Source organism: Heterodontus francisci, chromosome 30, assembly GCF_036365525.1.
Source record: "Heterodontus francisci isolate sHetFra1 chromosome 30, sHetFra1.hap1, whole genome shotgun sequence".
Lineage (NCBI taxonomy): Eukaryota > Metazoa > Chordata > Chondrichthyes > Heterodontiformes > Heterodontidae > Heterodontus > Heterodontus francisci.
In genome coordinates, this window is record NC_090400.1 from 33,556,884 (window position 1) to 33,572,167 (window position 15,284).

The following is a 15,284-nucleotide window of genomic DNA, read 5'->3' on the forward strand; positions in this document are numbered from 1 at the left end:
TGTGCCTTCAGCTGGGCTCTAAGCCCTGGAATTCGCTCCTTAAACCATTCCACCTCTCTATCTCACTTTCCTCTATTAAGACACTCCTTAAAACCTAACTCTTTGACCAAGCCTTTGGTCTTCAGATCTAATATCTCCTCATGTGGCTCAGTGTCATATGGTGGTTTATAATGCCTCTGTGAAGCACCTCGGGATGTTTTATTACATTAAAGGCATTATATAACGACAAGGGGCTGAATTTTATAGGTACGCTGCACATCGCAGTGGTATGCTTTGAAGTCGGTGGACTTCAGGCGTGGATGCATTGTCGGCGAGCCCCCGCGATATTTCGCAAGGGGACTCATTTTGATGGAGGGGGCGGAGCGGCCGCCCCCAATGATGTAAAGGGGGTAGCCTTTCCATCCCTGGCAATGGCGTTCAGTGCCACCGTGCAGACGCTGACTCTATTTTTAAAGGGCTTCAAGCCTTTAAGGAACATCTGAATTTTTAAAGAGATAGAATGATGAAAATTAAAGTAACACATGTAATAACATTCTCACTCCCCTCACCCACAGCCCCAAGGAAGAATCGATGGATTCATTGGACATTACCCCCCCGAAAAACTTTTGTGCAGATCCCGACCTTTAGCAACTTTAAACCTTGACCCCCTTCCCACCATCCCTCCCACCAATCAAAAGGGTTTTCCTTGCTTCCATCCCACACTCACTCTGAAATTTTCAGTCCTACCCCCTCCCGACCAGTGTCACGCCTCGGAACTCCGAACAGAGTTCTGAAGGTGTGCAAGTTGTGGCTGGCGGCTGTAATATCGGTGTGGGATAGCCGCTGGGACAAGGTAAGTTGATCTGTATGTTCTTTTAATTAATTTTAATATTGAAATGAAGGCCCTGCCGCTTTTGCCACACTGAGGCCTCACCACTGCCGGTAAAATGTGGCGGGGTCTTCTCAGCGTCCGGGGATGTGGTGGGCTGCTCCCACAAGCATTTTACAGGCCCTTCCCTCACCACGACCCCCAATGTCATGGGGCTGGTAAAATTCAGCCCAAGTTGTTGCTGTTCCTCTCACTATTTTTAACTATCTTTTTACATGCCTGTTCCATAACTATTTATTCCCTGTCCATTTATGTCCTCCCTTAGTTTAGTTTGTCCCATGTGCTCCTTTCCTGTTTTATTTATTTATTTAAGCTTGTGTAATTTCTTGTAGACCTCTCTCCTTGTCTTATTAGTTTAAAGCCTTGGCTACCTGCTTATCTAACCTGTTCGCTAGGCCACTTGTCCTCTTCTGGTTCAGATGGAATCTCATTGGTAGAACTTCCTGTCACAGTACCCTTGCCATTGTCCCATGAAAAGGAACCCCTTCCATACCAGCCCTTTCACCATGTGTTAACTCTCTTGATCAGTCTGACATGACACTATGTCAATGTCATGTGATTCAGGCAATAGCCCAGAGATTATTACCTTGGAGGTCCTGCTTTTTAATTTAGCTCCTAACTCCTGATATTCCCTCAGCAGGACCTCCTACCTGTCCCTACCTATGTCATCTGCTCCAATATGGATCACGACAACTGGATTTATCTCCTTCCTTTCCAAATTCGTCTTCAGTCGCCTCAAGATATCCCTTACCCAGCCATCAGGTGAGCAGCACACCCTTCGAGACTTTTGTTTGTGGTTGCAGAGGGAGCTATCTATTCCCCTAATTGTAGAATCCTCTATCACTCCCACATTTCTGTTCTGCTTTTCCCCCCTTGGACAGTGTTCTGAGCCCCGGTGCCTTAGTCTGCATTGTGGCCATCCTCCCCGTGGTCTTTTTCCTTCTCCTCACAGGTAGCATTTAATTCACTGTACCACCTAGTTCCCTAACTGTTAATTGTTAAAAGATTTCCTGTTTAAATGTTGTTAGTCTGGGTAGATATTTCTATTGGAGTATTTTCTCCTCTCCATTCTAGTGCCACATTCCACTTCTGCTTCTTTAGAAGAGGTCTCTTTCTGGAGTTTTATGGATTACAGTGAAGTACAATAGGGATGAGAAAAACAGAAGAGTGCTCAGGAGAGAAAATATTAACTCATCCCACTTCGAACTTTAATTCAGGCATTGGAAAGTGGAGTGGAATCCACTTTAACACCAGATCAATAATGCTTCTGCACTCATTCTGGTCCCATATTGTGTTGTACTTTTTATTATTTTTTTAATCAGCCAGGCATCTGACACATGTGGAAACCCATCACTATGGATCATCATCACTAATGACTGATTATTTACATTCAGAATGTAAGAACCATATGAATATTGTTTGGTTCTTATAACCAGGCTGGTCATAAATGCAACAAGATCTTGCTCTACCTTTTGGCAGCTCCTGCAGCTGTCTGTCTATTGTTACCTTTGAATTGAGGCACAACCTTCACTATCTCAGTTTTGACCTACCATGCGTCTTTCCCAGCTTAGACCCATTCAACTAATTTCTGAAGGTACAGATCTTCTCCATGTATAACCTTGCCCCGTTACAGTCTCCTTACTGTAACATGCTCTGTTAATGCACCTGGGTCATTCTGTCTCCTCAGTGGATGCTCAACATTCTCCTTGTGCAATACATTTCAAAAGCATCCAGCCTCTGCTCCTGTGTCTTTAACAAGATCCACTATTTGGCTGTATCAGCTGGATGCTAGTATCTCACTGTCAATTTTTCCCAGCCCTAGTGGGTATATAAAAAACATCTGGGGTAAGAGGGTACAGCAAATGTTCACTAAGTTGGTCCCTGGGATGAAGGGGTTGTCCTTCATGATGAAAGGCTGAGTAAATTAGGCCTATACTCACTGGAGTTTAGAAGAATGAGAGGCGATCTCATTGAAACATACAAGATTCTGAAAGGGCTCTGGATAGAGTAGACACTGAGAGGTTATTTCTGCTGGTCAGGGAATCTAAAACAAGGGGGGACAGTCTCAGAATAAGGGGATGAGGATAAATTATTTCACTCAAAGGATTGTGAATCTTCAGAATTCTCTACCCAAGAGGGTTGTGGATGTTCCATTGTTGAATACATTTAAGGCTGGGATAGACAGATTTTTGGTCTCTTGGGGAATCAAGGGATTTGGCGAGCAGGTGGGAAAGCCTAAGATCAGCCATGATCATATTGAATGGTGGAGCAGGCTCGATGGACCATATTGTCCACTTCTGCTCCTGTTTCTTGTATTCTTGTGAATAAGTGTGGCCATGAATATATCACTTTGTGTGTTCATATTTAACTTAATATCTATGAAAGTCTTAATATATTTTTCTAAAGAGTATAATTGAATCCCAGCAATTGAGGACACAAGTATGATTGAGAGACTTGCCCTACAATCATATTCTTCAACTAAGCTGCCTTTCCCAGTTATGACCTAGTCCACCCTCATGAATTCACTATTGTTTAATTTTGAATGAACCACTTTTTCCTGAATCGAAGAAACAAAGGTTAATGAATCGGTATAAAAATATGATGAAAGTAGCAACCGTTTTTTTTGCAGTTCACTACCTGAAGGTCCATGCAATATTTATGGGAAGTACAGAATTATGGCAATGAGGAAGCTAAATGAAATTATGGCTCTTTATTGTTTATTTAACAATTACTCACTGCACAGAAAACTGGCACAGTAACTAGGGGAGTGCTAAATTAATATAAATTACCATGCTTTTCCACATGTGAAAGAAAACATATAACATTCAGAGACCAGCAAGTACAGTCTGTCAGGTTAATATAGTTGTTACGGTTCCTCTGATAGATCATAAGGTTTACCAGTGAATAGCTGAATGATGCAGACCAGGAAGGTTGCAGGCTTGAGCCCTGGTCAGAGTTCAGTTGAGTTGTTGATCTCAGGCAGGGTGGTGTTAGAAGTTATTAGACTGATACTACATGTCCTGTGTGTATAGAATATACTCTTGGAACTTCTAATATTCAGCCCAAATCCATTAGCGGGATTAAAACAACTTTTGTTCTCACACATATATATGGACTAGACAGGATTTCGACAAGATATGTCTAAGCTTTAAAAAGTGTCCAATTTATTTTTTCCATTACCACCCGTTTTGTTTCACACTATCAACCCTTTCATCATTTATCACTCCTGCTCTCCACCCGATCACAGGCATTGTTCTTTCTTTCCCCCATTCCCTTTTCCCTGACTCTGTACTTGCTTAAAAATTGCTAATCTTTAAAATCTGATGAAAAGTCCTCACCCTTCAAAGTTAACTCCTTTTCTTTCTCCACAGATGCTGCCTGACCTGCTGAAACTTTTCCAGCATGTTCAGTTTTTTTTTGCTTTAGATTTACATTTCATATTCATCACAATTTAACAGCTTAGATATGGCCAGCCTTGCAGTCAATCAGCCTTATCTTCCATGCTTTACTTCCCATTGAGAGTGCAAACAGTGAGTCACCAACTGTAGCTAGCATCTTCAGCCGCCTTCTCATCTAGGCTAGTTAACAATTCCAAGAAGGAATTTCTCAGTACTGTTCTACTATACATAAGTTCTCACTCTATGCCTGGAGGTGTGAGCTATTAAATTTTTTGGCAATACACTTTACAGTTTCCTTATGTCAGTTAAACACTTGGATTCTATTAACCTTATAATTGCAACCATTAAAATTCTTTTTGCTTTCTGTCTTTGGCTTGACAGCTCAACTATGCTCTGGGTGCTCTCCTGCTTGAAGAGAGGGAAGATTATGTTTTCTATATCTTAAATTTCACTGGGACCAATCTCCTTCCAGGATTCTATCTCCATGTCAGATTAAGGAGTCATGAACTCTTTCCAAAATGTCAATCAGACTGGCATATGTTAGAAATTATGATTGTCAAATATCAAGACTTTTAAAACTTTATATCAGATATTCCAGGCCCATTCACACCTCTCAACCTTTCTTAACAATCAGCTACACTTCAGGATCATAAACCAGGCTTTAATGTTATTTCACAAATAAATCTGTTCTATCCATTTACATTTCTGGCTGGACATCAGACAGTTTTATAATCTTTGTGGTCCCAGGCTTCCTTAATTGGGCACTTGTTGTTTATCTGTATAAAAATCCTGGCTTAATCGATCTGGAATAAGATACCTGAGCCTAACTGTTGAATTTTCGTATATTAAACGTAAGGAGTTCTTAATACACATTAGAGTTAGAAGCATGTGCCACAGGTTTATATTTCATTATTGGTATTGTTATGAAATTGCTTCTATTTCTTTTGTAAAATATGTTTTCAGAACTTATATTTGAATTACGGACACTGATTCATCTGGAATTTTAAACAGATTACTGAACTTTGTGTTTTTTTTTTGAAAAGAAGCTACCAGAAGGTTTCTGGTTTTGGCTAATAAACAAGTCTTACAGGAAGGCACCTGTTTTCAAATAAAAACCCAGCAGGGGTTGTTTTGACTTGGACAGATGTTTACAAAGAAGTGACAAGCCAAGATTAATAGAAATCATGAGACTTGACTTCTGGAATGCTTTCAGCTTCAATTTGAACTTCTTGACCTGCCAGGAGACTATCAGCCCATCTTCCTCTTGAAAATAAATCCTGCATCTTCCTGCATCTTTGAAAATACATCCTGCATCTTTGAAGAAATCCTGCATCTTTGAATAAATTTTGCTTCGAATGAGTGAGAACTAAAACCTTGTTACTGATTTCTGCTGTAAGACCTAATTTGGAGCTTCTGTAGCTGCACCTCTTGGAAAGCCTACCCAAACTGATCATCAACATTGCCTGGAAAGAACTGTTCTAGGAAGATCCCATTGACAGCCGTCAATGCCTTTGGGCCATCATACCGAAACAACAGACATCTTTCCATACCTTCTCTTCAGCTGAAGTAGTTTGTTTAATTCTTCTATTTCTTTGTAAACAAAAATCGCTTTTTTCCCCGGTTAACTGGGGGTGTGTGTGTGTGCGCGCTAGGATAAATAATAGGCGTTAATATTTGTTCTACTTCATTATTGGTTAAAACTTGGTTTATAATAAACTGATAATTTTGTTATTTATTAAAGAAACCTGATTGGTGTGCTTTATTCTGGGGAAAATAGAAAATATGATTGACTGTTTTGGTAAGTGGGAAAATTTAAATATATGTTGTCACCTGTGGAGAAGTGGGACTGAATTAACAGTGCACTCCTCCTGCCTCGGTCATAATAGTATTTAGCTCTGGTGTGGTATTAATTTAGACAAAAACATAAAATAAAAATGAGCTTCTCCGGAAAGTAAAATATTACATCAAAATAGCAACCAGAGATTAAAATGTACAATCAACTTAGTCAGGTTCCATAACTTGAACATAGTCGACTTTTGGCCAGCTTGGTTTAACTGATTTTACCATCACGTGGATAAGAAAACATTCACCAATGGTGAAAATAAGATTAAGCAAGTCTAATCCTGTGATTGCTAATTGATACTAAATATAATTTTGTTGTGCCTACAAAGCAACAGTCACTGCACTTCAAGATAATGTGTTCTGTCTTGATGTGTTTTGAGATGTACAGAATTCTTCCCATAATAAACAGCATTCTACACTTTCAAATTACAGTGGAAAAGAATACATATCGGGCACCACGTGCTGCTGATATTGAGTGTAAATCCTGGGAGAATGTTGCGGTAGAGGGCAGTTAGTACTGGAACAGGCTACATCTAGACATACCATCCCAGTAGCTTAAAATTCTTCAACGCTAACATTTTAATGTTTTTTTTTGAAATGTTGATGCTAATTTCAATGAACCCTCCAGTTTTTGAAGCTTAGTAAAACAAACCAGTGTTTTCTATTCTACAGAACTATTGAAGCAGATAACTGCTTCAATAGATAACAGTGAAATGGTAAATATTTGAGTCAGGTTAAGAGGACACAGATTGCTCAATTCTTTTGGTGAAGTGCATTTATCTCAATCTGAGTATATCTGAGGGTGAGGGGTGTAGAAAAGAATTTGTGAAGTTCATTGAAGGGATATTGTGCAGGTACCACAGGTTACTGTATGGAATGTTTTGTATGGGACAGAAGTCCAAAATGGACAAATATTTAGGGTTACTATGTAACATTATTAGTTTGATATGGAGGAACATTTCCATTTTAAACAAGTTGACTTTGCTCCTTTTTACTAAATTATATTGCATATTTTGTTTCCTTTCCTCTATTGAGGTCTCCCTATGTCACAAGGTAACCTAGTCTCCAAGTTTCATTAACTTTCGCCTTCTGGGAAGTATCTCCATTGTTTGGTAATGGCCTCCTTCTGCCAATTGCCCAAAGATAAATTAGGTGCACAAAACCCCAGTTCCAGATGATTTTAAATATTATATAAACACTGTCCTAGGGAAGAATGTAGCTAAATTGTATAGACTGTTGCAAGTGCTTCTATATTTTTTGTTAATTTTTTTTGAGGACTCAGGTTTTAAAACTGAACAAAGATTCCATAGATGCTGGAACTTTATGCGTTTTTTAAAAAGAGGTCATCAGAAGGTCTTTTAGACTGAGCTTGTTAAAAACAATTACTGGAAGAATCAAGGGGTGCTAAAAACCAGCCCTTACAGGAAGGCACCTGTCTTCAGATAATTACCCAGCAGGGTTTTTTTTGACTTGGGGCAAGATGTTTCATGATGAAAGGTTACTGACCTGTAACGTTAACTCTGCTTCTCTCTCCACAGATGCTGCCAGACCTGCTGCGTATTTCCAGCATTTCTTGTTTTTATCCTCAACTCAGCTTGTTCCATCTCTTTAAAAAAGCCTGCCAACTTTTCCATCTCTTTAAGGTGCCCCGAGAAGCAAGTATAATAAACAGACTGAAACTGTTGCGGCATTTTTCCTGGAAAGCCTGCCAAAACTGCTCTTCAACATTGCCTGAAAAGAACTGCTCTAGGAAGATCCCAGAGAAAGCCATCTATGCGTATTTGAGATGCCACACCAAAACAAAAGACATTTGACATCTTTCCATATCTTCTTTTTTCTTTCAAGAATTAGCAAAATTTGGTCAAAGTATTTTTTTTTTGTCTGTTTTTTTTTGTTGTAGAGAACTCAAGAGAAAATCTCATTTTTTCAGTTTGTGTGTGTGTGTGTGTGTGGTGCTACAGTAAAAAGGGAACTTTTATATTTCAATCTGTGTGTTAATGCTTTGCTTCATTACTGGTTATGACTTGTTTTATAATAATCTGATAATTTTGTTGTTTATGAAAGAAACCTGGCTGGTGTATTTTATTTGGGGATAAAAATAAAGTCTATGATTGACCGTATTGGTAACTGAGAAAAAAATTAAATATATGTTGTGACCTGTGGGAAAGTGGAACTAGATAAACAGTGCACTCCTCCCGCCTCAGTCTTAGATGACTATTCTGTAAAAATCATGTGGCCAGCAAACCTTGCGTCCAATCAAACTATGTGAACCATACTACTACAGATCAATAAAAACAGAAATTATGCAGTGGGTAGATTAGCGTGCAAAAGAGAAATATAAGTTAATTTTTCAGGAGTAATCCCTCATCAGAGTCTGTGACAATACAGTATAGGCTTCTTCTGAAATAATCATTCCAGGACCATCAAAGGAGAAGAGGCAAATGCAACAAATGTTTTAGGAGCAGCAATCAACTTAACAATGATCTGTATACTTCCTCCAAACATTTAAATTGTAAAAAATGAAAGGAAGCAAAAATGAAGGGCATTACACTGAGTGAAACAACATCTGAAACTAACAACTTGGCCATTTACCTTTGTAAAAGAATTCCTTTCATATAAAGCAAACAGCTTCTAACAAGAGAGAAAAATTGGATTAAGTGCAATCTGAGAAATGACAAAGAGACAATGATCTTGTAGTAGATGTTACAAGAATCTTGGACAACAGCTCAGCTGGTAAAGGGATATTAGAAAATAAATAGGATGGAAATGTTACCAAATATCTTCATGGAGATAAAATAACATCATAAGGAAATAAGAGGTCAAGGATCAAAGGCAAGAAAATGTCACTTTAGTACCTAACACTCCCATTGCAACATCCTCCTTCCTATATTTTGGTTCTGTAACCTTTCCTGGTGAATTACTCTGACCATTTATCACTCTTTGTGTGATCAGATTGTTCTTGGCATGTATTTAAATCTATTTTCTCTGATCCTACTTTCCTGCTTTCATTTGAAACAATGTGATGGATTTTTTAGGGAAAACTGGGTGTGGGAGTATGGGTGGGTGACAAGGTGGAGGTGCTCTGAGAGAGAGTTCCAAGAATGGGATCATAATTGCAAAAGGAACAGGCACCAACTGGCGGAGTAAATGGAGCAGGGAGTAAAGTGCCAGAGGAGTGGAGAATGTGTATCGAGGAATCTCAGCCTTGAAGAGCTTGCTAAGGTATGATGGGCTGAGGGCAAGAAAGTTGCTGGGGCACAGGAAATCAAAAAAAGCCTGATGATCATAAAAGTGATGGGATTGAGGATGCAGGTGGTCCTGTTTTTGATGAATTATAGTTTGTGGAGAATAGAAATTGGTGAGGAGAGCATGGGAAGGAGAGAGAATGCAAGAGAACAAAAAAGTTATTTTGCCATTAATAAAAAATGGCCTCTTTTATTCATGACTTTTCATCCATATTAGTTTATTCATCCAGGAATTGGGATGGGGTGAAATTGGACTGCTGATATGTTTGAAATGAAATCCTGAATGAATACAATTCTACATTAAAATGAGGACATAACCCAGCCTCATAAATTGCTATCTTACTAAGATAGAACCAGAAAGGTTTAGAAAAGGAATACAGCTATCTGGCCCATGGTGTCTATGCTGGATCATTGCTAGATCAATTTAAAATTGATCTCAGTGCTCACTCTCTCCATAGCCCTGTATTGTCCTCTGCTTCAAATGTTGATCCAACCTTCACTAAAACCTACCATGGTCTCTGCCTCAACCACTCCCTGTACCAAAGCATTCCATACTTTAGCAAGGTAATGGTCCGCTCACCGTAATTAAAGGATAAATTTGGCAGCAACTTTGGCGATTGCACAAGCACACCTAATGTGGAAATTAGGAAGTTGTCCTAGTTGCTCTGCTGCTCCAGAAACTTTGCTATAGCAGTATTTCAACAAGAGATTTGGCATTCAAATATATAGAAGGGTATGAAGTTGGGGTACTTATGTGCTAAATACCCATTAACTAGACCAGAAAAAGTTAGGGCTTGTCTATTCAAGAGTAAATGAATTTTTAATGTTATGATAAATCTTAATTATTGCCAAACAACCTCTCTGACACTGAAAGTTAACTTTTACAAGGGTGGATTTTCATTCCTTCACATTTTAATTATTGTTGGAGATTAAAAAATTATCTTTTACTTTTTCTTTGTCTCTTTTATCACTCTCTCTTAATCCCATCTTTCGTTCCATCTCTTTATTTCGCTTTCTGTACATGATTTGGCATTGAGTTAACTATTCCAATTTATACTTCTTGGTTCAGACTCTGATGGATTCAGTAAGGATTCATCAATCTAATTGGTTAAGGAGATACACAGTTGCTTTCCCTACTCACACGGTCCCAGATTCCTTGTCAAGGGCACTACACTGTTTTGGATTTCTAGTCACAAGAAAATCCAGTGCAAAAGCCCATAGGAAGTTTCAGGGCAAGTCTAAGTGTAATGAGCAACTGGCACCTCTGACTGGAAAATCTGGTCCATTAGAAACTCGGTTGAACCCGTTAGGTTTCTGCCACTTTTTAGGAGTGTAGGTTCCACAGCCCCCAGTCAGAGATATTGTGAAATATCCCAAGGATTTTCAGGGCCTGTGAGTTTAGCATCACAGCAAAGCAGAAATCAATGCTAAAGTTGCAAGAGCAAATACATCAAGGATTCACTTCTATAACATAGTCTCAGCAAACAGGAGTCTGGATCTCTCGTGTTACATCGTACCTCTGTTCACACTCACTCTAGTACAAACCCAACCTTAGACAATTCCACCGACATTGTGGGTCTGGGCTCAATGTTAAATAACTCTGCCTGGAAATGTTCTATATTTTGGACGACACACAATGCCAACAAATCACCAAATCTTCAAAATGCATTGCTTTCTCAAAGTATCAGATGGAAAACAGATATGTTCTGTGTTATAATGTTTGGGTTTAGGAGTGTAAGTGGAACATTGCAAACTTTTCCAGACACCTTTCGATTTGTCAGGGCAAATTAGAACATTTTACATCCCAAAAAGTGCAGAAGAAGAACATAGGATCATAAGGAAAAGGAATAGATCATTCTGCCATTCAGCCCCTTGAGCTTACTCCACCATAAAATTAGGTCATGACTGATCAACACCTTGGGCAGGATTTTATCCTGCCCTTGGAGACGGGCATGGAGGCAGGGGGGGCAAACAAAATGGCAGGGAGTGCTGTGCCCAACGTCACCTGGGCCCCCTGCCATTTTGTCCAGGGCGGAGAAGACCGAGGATGGCCTTCCCGCCCCAGGCCAATTAAGGCCCTTAATGGCCACTTAAGGGTTTCTTCCAGCCTCCACTTCAATTTTGTTGCTGCAGGATGACACCGCCAGATAAAGCATCGCGGCCTCCTTGCTGGGTTGGTGGGACGGTTCCCCCCTTTGGGGCAGTCCAGGGCCCCCGAAGGACCCCACCCCCGCCCCCCCCCCCCCCCCCCCACCCTGGTGGCAATGTGCCCCCCGGAAAGACCACCTCCCCAACATCATCAACTCCGCCCCGCCCCACACCCCACCCTGTTGCCGGAGCCTGCCTGAATGTCCCTGGTGACCTCTCCTGGGACCTCCTCCATTCCTCGGTACTGCAGGGCCTGCTGCAGTACCAGCAGTGGTCACCGCTCCCCCCGTGGCGCTGCCACTATTGCAGAGCTGTTGGCCCTTCGATTGGATAACACAGCTCTTACTAGAAATTGTTAAAAAAAATACATTCACGGATCTCTGTGGAAGAATGGCGGCCTCTCCACAAAAACGTGGAGCTGTAATACATGTGGAATATTTCTCAATTGAGACTGATGGTTAGTCTCCATCTGGAACTGGAAAAATACCAAGCACACTGAGGGCTGTTCTTGGAGATTCACTCAGTGGAAACTTCCCTTGATACACTGACTCAACCACTGACAGGGACTAACATGAATACCAATGCCCCTCACTCTGAGACCTAACAGATCCTGAAACTAAAAGTAAGCTAATTGCTTCAATTTCTAAACCAGCATTGCTTTCAGTGCAGGCATAGCTATGCCAAGAAACTTTGACCGTACTAATGCGCTCGTTCTATAATCACCAAGTAGATTCAGTCTTAACTTTCAAAAGGGAATTGAATATACACAAGAAAAGGAGAAAATTTGCAGGGTGATGGGGAAAGAGCAGGGAAGTAGGCCTAATTGGACAACTCCTTCAAAGAGCTGGCACAGACACAATTGGCTATTAATTGTACTATTACTGAACCAATATTGCTATCTCTTTTTCCCTATCAGTAATTTATTATAGCTGAATACATCAATTACTACTGTATTAACTTGGAATATATTATTGAGGTCAGAAAAATATTAAATGGTTGCAATACTTCACGATTACAGCTTTATCAAACTATGATTACAGTTTTAAATACTGTACCATAATTCTAATTGGGAAAACAGCTGGTTTTGGCTCACCCAAATACGTTCTGAAATTGTCTCTGTTGATACATTTTCAACATTTTAAGAACGATGAAAAATAGGCATAGTCACAGAGAGCTATAAACCAGCTGATAAATCACAAGGGGATGAAGGATGGAGCAAAGGAGACTCAGGCAGTATTCATTTTATGAAGCATCACAGCACATCTCCTGAAGTCTTCTCTTCTGTGGAACCTTTGACATTGCAGCCTTACTTCCTTCTCTCCCGCTTTACCATAAATGGACATTCCTACAGTCCATGATTTACCCAACAATAAGACATCAGCCCTCTTTGCGCCCATATCAGTGTGCCAATATCATGACCCGAGTAAAGACCACTTAAGTACATCCTTTCCTCTATGATTCTGACCTCCATCAATAACAGAGCATCGTGTCAGTGTGCATTTTATTTTATGGCAATGAATTCCAAAGTGGACACAATCAACTTATTTGTAATGCTGTGCTCTCCCTGGATGCCTCATTTTAAACCTATTCTCTGTTTGACACCACTTGGCTCTTATGGGTAAAACTTAAATGTGCCATTCCTTACACTGTGCTGAGAGTGCATATTACAATTGGTGCACCCCGAACCTGCAATTAATTCATTAAAGTTAATGAATAGGCAAGTGTGAGCTGTGAGAGTGTAAATGCATGATATGCATTTCTGGCATATTCCAAGCAGAAGCATATTGGATCTTTATCCATCTGCATGCTGCCCCTTAGCAACAGCATCTGAAAACACATTGTCAGTTCCCACAGGTATGCTTGACACCCAGCAGTATCTCACCAGCACTTCTCTCAGCCCCTCAGCTGCTTGTCCGACATTCTGGATGAGCAGAAATTTCCTCTGGTTAAATATTGGGAAGATCAAAGCCATGGTCTTCAGTCCCCACAACTAAGACCATTCCCTAGCCACTGACTCAATCCCTCTGCCTGACAATTGTCTGAGGCTGAACCAGACTGTTCTCAACCTTGGTATCATATTTGACCCAGAGATGAGCTTCTGACCACATAATTACGCCATCACTAAGAACACCTACTTCTGCCTCTGTAACCTCATCGCACTTCATCACTGCATCAGCTCAGGTGTTGCTGAAACCCTCATCCAAGCCTTTGCTACCTATAGACTTGCCTATTCCAATGCACTCCTGGCTGGACTTCTACGTTCTACCCTCTGTAAAATTGAGGCTATCCAAAACTCTGCTGTCCACATCCTTACTCACACCAAGTCCCATTCACTCATCAACCCATGCACCCAATTAAGCAGGGCTCGATTTTAAAATTCTCACCTAACTTTTCAAACCTCTCTGTGGCCTTACCCCTTCCTATCTCTTAAGGTGGTGGGCATTAACTGGGGATTCACATGTGCTCATATATATAGGAGCACTCTGAAACTGTGGTTGTTGGGTTGGGCATGCACAATATGTAATCTGTGTCTCTATAAATAAAAGCCTGTAAGTGTATAAATACTTGGATCCAGTTCTATCCCTCACTGCCCGGCTATCTGAGTTCTAACATTGTCCTCGGAATCTCCTCCAACCCCACAACCTTCCGAGATATGCATTCCACTAATTCTGGACTCCTGAGCATCCCCGATTTTAATTGCTCCACCATTGGCATCCGTGTCTTCAACTGCAGAGGCTTTAAATTCTAGAATTTCCTCCGTATCCTTCTCTGCTTTCTACTTCACCTCCTTTAAATCACTCCTTAAAACCTATCTCATTGCCCAAGCTTTTGGTCATTTGCCCTAATATCCCCTTATGCAGCCCAGTCAAATTTTGTTTTATAATGCTCCTGTGAAGCACTTTGGGATGTTTTATTACATTAAGGGTACTATATAAACCTAGATTGTTGTTGTTTGCTCCTTAGTTGTTGGTTTATTGTATTTTGGGGTTCAGCAAAGAATTTTCAATAAAAATAGTGTATGAATATGCAATAATTCAAACAAATAAAATGATTAATCTGTCCTTACAGAACTGAAATAAAATTAATCTTGATTAATTTGGGGCTTTCATACCCAGAATGTCTGAAAAGTTAATTGTTCAGCATCACAAAGCCAATAGGCTCGGGATTTCAGAATCACATATTTCACATCATTATTAAAGCAAAATTACCTCCTCCACTCCTATAGCACAGGTAGGGGAATCTCCAGATATTGCCCAATCCTACCGAATAGCCGATTCCAGCCAATGTGAATTCAATCTTTCGTGACCAGGTCACTCTAGTCTGAGCATTTTCATTCTTTTTAACATTTTCAATACTTGGAGCTGTGACATCATGTTCAAAAAATTCTTTTCGTGTCTTCAAGTAGTTTATATTTTCCGTGGAGTTGGATATTTCAATATTCTTCATGCTTATTTAAAAATAACAGGAAGAGCAACTTATCACGAGGTAAAACAGAACCAGCTTATGTGTTTCAAAATTCACTGCTGTCAATCATTATCTTGCCACTGGCCTGATGACAAGAGCAGAAGTTAAACATTCTAGTTTTGTGCTTAAGCAACTGACGATTACTCATTATTAATTATTAATCTTTATTGTGCATCACCTTCAGGTCATTTGATATCTGAATTTAATTTGTTTAAAGTATCATTTTAGATTATTCAATATGAACACACGAGATGAACACAAATGGAATAAGTTGTATGTGACTTTTGCGAGTGTTAAGTAGTTCAAGGTTTTGAATTG

At 40.0% G+C, this 15,284-nt stretch overlaps 1 protein-coding gene across 2 annotated transcripts in view; it reads right to left on the minus strand.

Annotated features, from left to right (window-relative positions):
- si:ch211-283g2.1 (sodium- and chloride-dependent GABA transporter 1) overlaps nt 1-15,016 on the minus strand; it is a 107,746-nt gene extending 92,730 nt beyond the window's left edge. For both annotated transcript variants that reach the window (XM_068010329.1, XM_068010328.1), the window contains exon 1: nt 14,711-15,016. In XM_068010329.1, coding sequence (XP_067866430.1) covers nt 14,711-14,948 — 238 coding nt within the window. In that variant the 5' untranslated portion in view covers nt 14,949-15,016. The remainder of the gene's footprint in view (nt 1-14,710) is intronic.
- Nucleotides 15,017-15,284: the final 268 nt, after the last annotated feature.